The sequence below is a fragment of the Propithecus coquereli genome, unplaced genomic scaffold (assembly GCF_000956105.1).
Source record: "Propithecus coquereli isolate 6110/MARCELLA unplaced genomic scaffold, Pcoq_1.0 Scaffold16, whole genome shotgun sequence".
Taxonomy (NCBI): Eukaryota; Metazoa; Chordata; class Mammalia; order Primates; family Indriidae; genus Propithecus; species Propithecus coquereli.
In genome coordinates this window covers 1,160,671-1,172,004 of record NW_012140524.1, presented here as the reverse complement: position 1 = coordinate 1,172,004, position 11,334 = coordinate 1,160,671, and the positions used below count along the sequence as shown (strand labels likewise).

Below are 11,334 nucleotides of genomic sequence, written 5' to 3'. Positions count from 1 at the left end.
TTACTCAGTGTTTACAGGAAATATTGAATTTTATAGCCATAATTGCCTTTCTCTGTAGGAAAGATTTTTTAATTTGCTATGATTGTGTCCTTTCATTTCTTTTTCTTATAGTTATACATGCTCTATAATCTAAATTTCTTAAGTTCATTTAAAATCAGAGAAAAAAAACCCCAAGGGGATTAAAAACAAACACAAAGTAAACCAACAAACAATTTTTGCCATTAGACTTTTTCCTGGATAACCCTGCAAATATATCTTGTCATTTCCATTCTGTTTCAACACTGCAGAACAATAGACTCGTGGCTCAATGGGGAAGCAATGTGCACAGGAGTGACAAAACATGGAAACCAGAAAAGGAATATAAATATCAATCAAACTTTCAAAATCCTAGTAATACAACAGCTTCTTTCCTTATTTATTCTGTTAGTGTTCATTCTACGTGAGTTCACATCTTGGTTCCAGGAGGCCGTGCGCCATGAGCCCTGATAACAAAGACCACTATTTGCAGAGGGTAAAATGGAGCCTGTTGCCAGTATCTACTCGGGCAAACTTGCAAAAGTCTTCTGGAAGACTAATAAAATTATGTTCTGATTATTTGTTTTCTGGATGCCGGGGACCATGGAAATAGAAAAGGATAGAAACAAGGCATGCTTTTTGAGGTTTCTTGGGCTGGGTAGTAGAAAAATAGGTGTTTTCCTTTGGAGCTTTTTGTAGCTGAGACTTCTGTGAGCACTTTTTCATTTTCCTCAGTCTTTAAGGGAGTGGTAGGCTTTGGCAGTCCGGCTGTTGACAAAATCTGTCTTCTTAAACTGAGCCTTCGGAATAAGCAAACAGAAATGTGAAAGGTAGTAAAATTGTCACACAAGAAAATGCAGTTTTGTAGTGATTTCTCACCAGGGTCAAGTACCATGGGCCATTATTATCGGGCTCCGTGAACTACAACACACTCCTTGTTTGTGTTCTTACCTTCTTGTAGGCATTGTGGAGCTCTGTGTGCGCCCACAGAGAATACAGGAGGACAGAAGCAGCTTTGCTTGCTTTGTTGGAGGCATAGCTGAAAAGAAAAGAACATGCCAAGATCAGGGAGAACATGGGAGGCTTCTGGACGTCGCCTTTCGGCATTCTGTAAATCTTCTTTAACTACTGTTCCTGAGTAGCCCTCTCAGGCCACTCGTGATGACGAGACAATTAGATGGTGAGCTTTGGAAAGCAGGGACCACATTTGCTTTTGTTTTAATCTTTTTAAGCTGTGAACACAGTGCTAATAAATTGTTTATAGAGCAAATCCCGGATATTTATAAGAAAAACATCCTTAGACATGCCACAAATCCTTGAATTGATCTGTAGAATACTATCTATATTTGTATATTTATGATGTATAATTATAGAAGACAAATATAAGAAAGCAGGACTGAAAAATATATATGACTTTGTGACTATGAATGTAGGAGTAAAGAAAATTTTAAAGTCAATAAAAGAAATTCTTGCAGCAGCCCTTATTAAAACAGTTTCAAAATCGCTTTGTTTTAGTGTAGAGCAAATGGAAAAACTATTCCTGTTATAAATCCAACTTGCCACTGAATTTGACATTGTACTTAGTTTTTAGCAGTCTGTTTTTAAATTTGTCCAGAACTTCTCATTTCTAGCTAAAGATGAGTGCCTTCTTAGATCTCTTTTTCTTCCATTATCTGACTAACATATGGCTGAATTGTTTTTTAAACAAAGAAACGAAGAGCAGAATTTTTTCCCCCTCATATTACAGGCGTTTGTAAACACGCAACCATGAACAAAGTGTGCAGAGCTGTATGAAGAGGAGCACAGTGGGTTCATTCACCAGCTGAAAGCGTTTCTCTCCCCTATCAGCCTTGCAGGGAGGGTGAGGCAAATTACCACCTCACAGATTTTTGAGTACCTCAGGGACTTTTCAGAGTCATCTGGTAATAACCAAAGTACAAATAGATCCATGAAAGCTACAGCTCTCTAATATTCAAGATTGTAAAAAGTTCTTAAATTGCTGTAAATGATAATTAGTTCCCAGGCTAGCCCATAAATTATAGGTCAGAAATACAACACTCTAGTAAGGAGGGAGCAGCAGGCACAACTGGTAGAAGCTTTTTGTTGACTTTTTTTTTTTTAAACAGGGCATGTTAAGGATGAACTCACACATTGACACTTGGGACAACAAGCAAATAACAGAGTTGTAGCACATCTCTCTATCTTGCTAAGCTACAAGAAATTTCCAAACATGATGGCCTAGTCCCCTGTGTGACAACTGTCATGTCTAAATACTTGAATAATTAAAATCATACTATCTTATGGTGATTTGCTTAGAAGTTTGGATGACTACTTTGGAGAGTCATTTCAGTTTTGCAGTAATAATTCATTCTTTCCATGGAGAATGAAGAACTGTTCTGCTATCTGCCAGGCTCTGGGGAACAGGTGAATATTTTTGGGAAACTCACATTTTAGCCAGTGCTTTGGGCTCTTTTTAATCACCTGACTCTGAATGTAGTTTTTCTTCCTTGTGTGCTTGCAGAGGGGGGCTGCAGGCACGAGGGGCCATGGTGGAGGTGATGTGTGCTCATTCCAGGACACCACGGGCCCCCACTCAGCTCTGTACAGCCAAATGCACATTCCTCCACTACAGGTGAAGTCTATCTGCTTTGCAACTCATCACAACTAGGCTATAATGGCATTTCTTTTCTGGTTGTCTACAAAAGTAACTTGTATTTGTAACATATCAAACAATTCAGAGTTGTATAAAGAGAAAAAAATAATCTTCAAGCCCCCTTCTAATCCATCACTCTAAATTAACTAAAGGTAATACTTTGGTTACACAAAGGTTTTCATTCTCTTCCCCACTTTTTTTTTTTAAATGGGGAAAAGTTAAAAACACAGGAACAGAGAAGTGGGATGACCTATGTTCATCAGAACTTCTATTCTCAAAAGGGAATGAGAGGTGGAAGAGATGGGATAGAGAAAACTGAGACAGCAAGACGTTCTTGTCAGGCTACAACCCGCTGCTCCTCCTGTTCTATCACTGCGTCTCCTGAGCTGCCGGGGTGCCATCTGTTCCCTAGATGTAAGTGAGGCCCTTCCCTGGCCAGAGGGCTCCCAATTTACCTGTATTCTGCTATTCTTACATCACAGTGGTGGCTCTGGGAAACTAATCCATTAGGTCAATAAAAGGCTGGGATGCAGTAACTCGAGAAGCTATGGAGTTTGACTCTCTTGATATTTCAGAAGAGAAGGGACAGCTATGGCCTGGGTGATTCAGTTTTTGCCTTGATCAGCAAGGACGCACTGGATGATCTGGCTCGGCTTTACGGCTTGTTCGAGGCCATGTGGCCCATGGTACTCATGACCGCATATTCACAGCTAGATTATTACACACAGGAGTGGTGGTGGGGAAAGGGAGACAGCTGATGGGCGGATGCTAAAGGACTTACGTGTCGCCGGTGCTGATGGTCATGATTTTCTGCAGGCCCCCAGTGTGTAGAAGGTCCCGTGCATTTTGGTAACTATTTTGGACTATATTGTTCAATGTGTAACAGGCAGAGGCTGTAGTTTCAATGAGAAGGTCAGTACTCGGGACTGTGTCAGGAATTATGGAAACCAAATCAGGCAGAGTTTCTTTGGCTACAAGATAAAAAAAAAAAAAGAACACTTGATTAAAAAAATTCTTTCTTAATCCCAAGATCCTAATACATTTTTGGTAAAAAACACTTTTGAAAAGAAACACAGTTGGTTAACAAATATATGGAAAGATATAATCTCTGTAATAATCAAATTAAAAATAAGATTTTTTAAAAAGAGGATACTCAGGCCGGGCACGGTGGCTCACATCTGTAATCCTAGCATTTTGGGAGGCCAAGGTGGGACGATAACATTAGCTCAGGAGTTCGAGACCAGCCTGAGCAAGAGTGAGACCCCATCTCTACAAAAAATAGAAAAATTAGCAGGGCGTGGTGGTGTGCACTTGTAGTCCCAGCTACTCAGGAGGCTGAGGCAGGAGGATCGCTTGAGTCCAGGAATCTGAGGTTGCAGTGAGCTGTGATGATGCCACTGCACTCTACCACGGGTGACAGAGCAAGACCCTATCTCAAAAAAAAAAAAAAAAAAAAGGATACTCTGTGCTCAGTACATTGAAAATCTTTTCAAAATGCAATTTGGCAGAAATGTCAAGAATTTAAAACATTTTCACACTCTTCAATTCAGTAATTCCACTTCTGGGAATACACCTTAAAGACATCACTTTAAAAATGGAAAAGCTTTTTGAAGAGACCTTTGTGATAGTGTAATATATAAATGAAAAACCATAAAAAGCCTAAATATCCCAATAAGAATATGATTAGCTAAAACACAACTATAAAGACTGTTGTGCATCCAAACACATTATCTATGAAGCATGTATAATAAAAAATATTTGTTAATAGGCTATGTGAAAAATGAGTATACTTATTTATATAAAGAATATTGTAATATTATAAAAGAAAATACACATAAGAAATGTGTATAAACTAAACTAAAATGTTAATATTAATAGGAGCTATTTTTCTACAACTCTATTAATGGTAAACTAAAAACATTTAAAAAATTATCTGTACTTCCCACATTTTTTTCAATACATAAATACTACTACTATTGAAAAAAGAAATAAAGTATTTAAAATATATTTTTCCACTACATATGTAACTACTTGGTTATAGGTTTCAGTTTGGCTTTTTTTTGTACCAATAAGAAAGGTATTAATATTTGATGGTTCCACTTTAACTTGTCCTATGGTATATACACTTGATTTCTTGTAATAATACTTTTCATGTATGTTTTATTTTTCTTTGCTGTAACTACTTTGGACTCTTCTTAAAAGGTAGAGAGCATGCTTCTGTTGCTCCCCACAGCTTCTTAATACGTGTTGTGTTCATAATGGATGTGTAACAAATACTGATTAATTTTATTGTTCCTTCATCTGGATTCAGGTGGCACCTTGAACCACACTTCTCTCTGACACTGGATTGCAATTAGTTATGTGCTGGTCTGAACTTCATCTGGGGTGATGAGTTCCCTGAAGCTAATAATCCCACTTATTTCTGTGTTCCTAACTCTGATCACTATTCCTGAAACAGAGAGGTACTCAGTAAAGGCACTGAATGATATATCATCCTTTGATAATACCTGGACCTGATTCACAGGTCAGACATACCTTCTGCTCACACACCTGAACGCTTTCTTTTTTTACTGTTGTTCAAGCACCACAGCATAGTGTTATGAGCTCAGCGCTCAGCCTCTGAAGATCCTTTAGTTTTTTAATAGCCTGGATGAGCTACTTAATCTCTCTATGCTGCATTTCCCTAATTTGCAACATGTGGTAATAATAGCACCTACTTTACAGGGGATAAAGGAGGGAATAAAGGAGTCAATGCATGTTAATTGCATCATAGCATCCTGTACGTAGTAACCTCTCAATAGATGCTTGTTATTATCAGAAGGCTTCCTCTTTTTAATAAGATAAACCACAGAAAGGCCTTGAGAACATGGTAACATGGGTTGGCAAAGTAGCATTATGGGATGCAGACCCATATCTTCTGTGTGAGATCTGTTATTTTGTCACCATGCCAGACTGCCTATCTTCAAGTCTTTGAGAAAATTTAAGTTTCAAGTTTATTTCTCTAAATGTAAGTAAAATGTGATGACTTCATTCCATGTGAGCACAGGGAAAGTTACTCGGCCTAGAAATCACTCAGGAAGCATGTATTTAAATTGATTTTCATTTATTCTTGGCTGTTAAAATTCTGAATCAAGATGGGTCCTTTTACTTAAATTATATATTTGACATGAAGCCAATTTGGAATTTTAAAATTGCATTTACCTTGCTGACGCCTCTTCTTTCTGTTGTCCTTAAACCTCAGCAGAATAATCTAATACAAACCATGGGGCCACAGCTATACCTTCCCAATATTTAGGGGGCCACAAAACCAGACACCAACAGTATTTCTGCCCTGAAGGTGCGTGCATGACGTGTGCAGTGCAGATATTTACCTTGGCAATGTTTTAAAGATGGAGCCAATGTTTTATTTGGGAAAAGAAAAAAAAAGTTAAAGGATAATATGCCTCTATTGAAGTTCAGCACAAAAGCCCACAGAAGAACATGGGGAGAACATTTTAATAATTTTCAAAGTGCCTATGGCAAGGTTTCTTTTAGATTTCATTCAACATTTTCTAAGCTCTCTCTAAATTTATAATGGGCATGAAATCATTGTATGGAACCTCCTGTCACATATGCTGCTGGCTATATGTGAAAATGACATTACCAAAATGTAAATGCAGACTTCAATATCCCTCACGTTGTGCATGCAGACCCCAAAATCTAATCCACTAAAACCAATAATTTGTTTATAACTTCAGTGGGATTTTGTGAAAAACCAAATTTAGGTTGTTAGAAATGACCAATTTATGGAACATTAGAAAACATGCCCAATTTTAGTATTATCTTCCTATTATCTCATTTTATAGTTTTTTACTTAATTCAATATACATTTATCAGGTACTTCTTGGTATAATCAAATAAATGAAAAATTATCATATCTGATAATGTAACATAGCTATCTTCTCTGTCAATAATATGGAGCCCCCCAAAAAAGTCCAAGTGTTTCATCATATTTATTCCAAACACCATCTATGCCAAATCTATATTCAGTGACTTTTTGTCTTTTTCTTGTGATTATCTGTTTACCCATCTTTTTTCTAGTCCAACACACTGCCAAGCTTCTAAAGTAAACAACTGCTGCACATGTATTTCCGATGTCCTAGAGAGCGGTGCTTGCACGGGCCACACGGAGAGCATTCTGCAAGACAGCTATACGGATTAGAAAGGCTTCACTGGCTGGTGTGGCTGAGGTATGAAACATGCCAAACACATTACTTATCTTGTTAATTCAGTATGGTCTGAAATTTGTCTTCTGTAGAAATTTTTTTAAATGATGGATATTAAAAACATCCTTTTTGAGATCCAGTTGCAAAGCCTGCACTTTATATCCGGCTGCACAAAAGCCAGGCCTGTTTGTCACCCTCTGTTCTTTATTCACATTCCCAGTTTATCGTTGTGAAAAGAATATGATACGGACAACGTTTTATTGCATTTGTATTTTTAATAGGTACATATCACATGTAGCTACTTTGACTGACTCACCAATTTCATTCTGCAGAGAAAGAGTCCGAGACAAATTCCTCAGCAGGGAGACTGCAGTCTTTCTCACGCTTGGATCACCAACATGCAGCATCTTTCGGGCGTGCTGAAGGCCATTTTCCTTCTGAACAACTGTCTGAGCTACTGACGTCGGCATCTGTTTTGTGAGACAATGTCCTATAAGTGCTATTGCATTTGGTTTCACGGTAGTATTTTCTGTAGATTACTTAAGGTTGAGGAAGATATTTTAATAACTAGAACTGTGATGAAACCAGACTAAAGATATTTTTTTAGGTTTCTTATTAGGTTTTCAATTTGATTACTAGATAAAAACAGTTTATTCAGTATTTTTAAATGCAATGTTGGATTTGGTGAGCTATTATATTTTTTCCATCTATGTTTATAAGTAAAATAGGTCTATCTTTTCCATTTAGAATCAAGGTTACATGCATATCATAAAATTAGTTGGGTAGTGTTTTCTCTTTTTCCATCTCCTTAAACTATTTGTGTAATACATTGAATAAGAATAATCTCATCTTTCTGGAATGGGTAGAATTTAGCCATACAGATTGAATAACCCTTATCTGCAATGGTTGGGACCAGAAATGTTTTGGATTTTTTCAGATTTTGGAATATTTGCTTACACATAATAAAATGTCTAGGGATGGGACCCAAATCTAAAAATGAAATTCACTTATGCTTCATATATACCTTATACACATAGACCAAGGATAATTTTGTAAAATATTTGTAATAATTCTGTGCATGAAACAAAGTTTGTGTACACTGAACTGTCACAGAAAGCAAAGGGGTCACTACCTCGGTTACCCATGTGGACAATGTGTTGTTTAGCATCACAATTATCCCTGACTCTGAATTCATATGCTACCAATAAGCAATCATTTTCTTACACTTATTCACACATAAGTACTCATCAGTAAAAAAAAAATATGACATACCATTAATACAGTAAAAAATGTGTTCAGGGCAACTAAGCACAGTAGCGTCACCAGATACCTGTGTCAGCTGTTAAACAACAGTAACCACAAGCAACAGTGGGCTTTTGGTCTCTTAACTATGATGCTGTGTTGTAATTAAAAGGTTACTGCAGGCCGGGCGCGGTGGCTCACGCCTGTAATCCTAGCTCTCTGGGAGGCCGAGGCGGGTGGATTGTTTGAGCTCAGGAGTTCAAGACCAGCCTGAGCAAGAGCGAGACCCCATCTCTACTAAAAATAGAAAGAAATTAATCGGACAACTAAAAATAAATAGAAAAAAATTAGCCGGGCATGGTGGCGCATGCCTGTAGTCCCAGCTACTCGGGAGGCTGAGGCAGAACGATCACTTGAGCCCAGGAGTGTGAGGTTGCTGTGAGCTAGGCTGACGCCACGGCACTCTAGCCCGGGCAACACAGTGAGATTCTGTCTCAAAAAAAATAAAAAAATAAAAAAATAAAAGGTTACTGCACACTGTATTTTATTTTATTTTTTTTGGTGACAAGAAACATGAGAAGCAGTTGAGGGACCAGGAAGTGTGTCCTCTAGGGATGAAGAGGCACGCTGCTGGATGGCTTTTTAAACCGTTTCCTCCGGAGTCATCTGCCTCATTAACAACGGTTTTGTCTTAGAAGTCTCTCTTTGATTTTATAAACTGACATGATTTCTTGTTCTGTTCTTGATGTGCAACTGCTCTAGTCTTTCACTAAGCCCATCACACGTTTTTACCATGTTGCCTAGAGGCACTTTGTCTGCAGTGTTACTAACATCATCTTCATCATCACTATTATCACCAACACTTTGATCTAGAATCATTTCAGCTACTTCACTATTTGTCAATGAATGAACAACTGAAGCCTCATTATCGATGTTAAAAACTTCTTCAACATCTACTCCTTCCAGCTTACTGATGGACTCTGAAGGTATATCTTTTGCATATGTAAGGAGGTCAGACATCATTTTTTCTTCACTTGACATACAGAGTCCTTCAAAGTCACCACCTTGTTCATCATTAACACTGAACATAGCCACAAGGCCGGAGGTTGTGCCAGGCATGCAAACTTTGTCTTTAGTCACTCTGTTCCAAGCACTGGCAACAGCATGTATGACATCCTTCATGCTAAACTCCTTTTGTGAATCTTCCAGACACAGTTCTCTGTTCACTGCTGCTAGCATGCTATTCAAGAAAGAGTTTATAAAATTTCTGATACCCTGGTCATATGGCTGAATGAAGTTAAATTTTGGGGGAAAGTACATGGCATGCACATTATTTTGATGAGAATTTCAGCTGGAAGATGAGCAGGGCAGTTGTCAAAGAATAACGAAGTCTTTTTTTTTTTACTTTTTATTTGATTACTTCAGATTTATAAAAAGGTGCTCTAAAAAAGTACAAAGAACAGTATATATTTGAATCAGATTTACCTGTTAACAGTTACCCCATTTTAGAGCCCACACCCTCCTGTTATGCAGTCTCCTCACAAAGAGAGTCCATCATTTATTTTTAGAGTCCTGGATTTTTGATCTCACAATCAGCCCAGTGTGACCCACCTTGTTCAATGCCCTAGTGAAATTCTAAAGTTTAAATATCTTTGAAATATTAATAGATGAATCTGTGTCACACTGTAGTTACATAAAGACTATACATGAGATGAATGCATAAGTCTAGCTGGTGTGGGGAAATGACCACATTTTGCAAACTGTTCACCTAAGGAGGTTTGGGTTCTGCTGGTTATTTTCCAAATTATATATTTTTTTTCTTTTATATTTTTAGTTATTATGGGCACATAATAGTTGTATATCTTTATAGGATACATGTGATGTTTTGATATAGGCATGCAATGTAAATTAATCAAATCAGGGTAATTGGGGTATCCATCACCTCGGGCATTTAACATTTCCTTGTGTTAGGAACATTCCAATTCCACTCTTTTAGTTAAAGTATACCCTAACTTATTGTTGAGTATAGTCACTTTGTCGTGCTATCAAATATTGTTGATTCTATCTAACTAACTAATATTTTTATACCCATTTACATACCCACTATCCCCCCCGACCCCATCCTACTACCCTTCCCAGCTTCTGGTAACTGCCATTCCGCTCAGGCTCCATGAGATCAATTGTTTTTAATATTCAGCTCCCACATAAGAATGAGAACATGAGATTTGTCTTTCTGTGCTTGGCTTATTTCACTTAACATAATGTTCTCTGGTTCCATCCATGTTGTGAATGGCAGGATTTCATTCTCTTTGTGGCTATATAATATTTCATTGTGTATATGTACTATAATCTCTTTATCCATTCATCTATTGGACACTTAGGTTGATTTCATATCTTGCCTATGGTGAAAAGTTCTGCAATAAACATGGGAGTGCAGATATCTTTTCGATATACTGATTTCCTATTCTTTGGATATATAACCAGCAGTGGGATTTCTGGGTCATATAGTAGTTCTATTTTAAGTTTTTTGAGGAATTTCCATTCCGTTTTCCATAGTGGTTGCACTAATTTACATTCATACCATCAGTATACGAGGGTACCCTTCTCTCCACATCCTCGCCAGCATTTGTGATGCCCTTTTTGATAAAAGCCATTTTAACTGGGGTGAAATGATATCTCACTGTAGTTTTGATTTGCATTTCTCTGATGACGAATGATGTTGAGCACTTTTTCATATTCCTGTTGGCTGTTTGTATGTCTTCTTTTGAGAAATGTCTATTTAGATCCTTTGCCCATTTTTAAATTGGATGATTTGATTTTTTTCCTATTGAGTTGTTGGATCTCCTTATATATTCTAGTTATTAATCCCTTGTCAGATAGGTAGTTTGCAAATATTTTCTCCCATTCTGTGGGTTGTCTCTTCACTTTGTTGATTGTTTCCTTTGCTGCGCAGAAGCTTTTTAGCTTGATGTGATCCCATTTGTCCAATTTTTCTTTGGTTGCCTGTGCTTTGGGGGTATTACTCAAGAAGTCCCTGCCCAGACCAATGTCCTGAAGTGTTTCCCCAATGTTTTCTTTTAGTAGTTTCATAGTTTCAGGTCTTAGATTGAAGTCTTTAGATTTGATTTTTGTATATGGCAAGAGATGAGGGTCTAGTTTTATTCTTCTGCATGTGGATATCCAGTTTTCCTAACATTTATTGAAGAGATTGTCCTTTCC

The 11,334-nt window shown here is 37.5% G+C and overlaps 1 protein-coding gene across 1 annotated transcript in view; it reads right to left on the bottom strand.

Annotated features, from left to right (window-relative positions):
* Positions 1 to 391: 391 nt before the first annotated feature.
* The window catches only part of PKP2 (plakophilin 2), an 83,361-nt gene continuing 72,418 nt past the window's right edge, over positions 392 to 11,334 (bottom strand). The window contains exons 10-13 of the mRNA XM_012641050.1: positions 7,190 to 7,343; positions 3,450 to 3,639; positions 967 to 1,054; positions 392 to 815 (exon numbers count right to left, since the gene is read on the bottom strand). Of these exons, the coding sequence (XP_012496504.1) occupies positions 747 to 815; positions 967 to 1,054; positions 3,450 to 3,639; positions 7,190 to 7,343 (501 nt within the window). The 3' untranslated portion in view covers positions 392 to 746. The remainder of the gene's footprint in view (positions 816 to 966; positions 1,055 to 3,449; positions 3,640 to 7,189; positions 7,344 to 11,334) is intronic.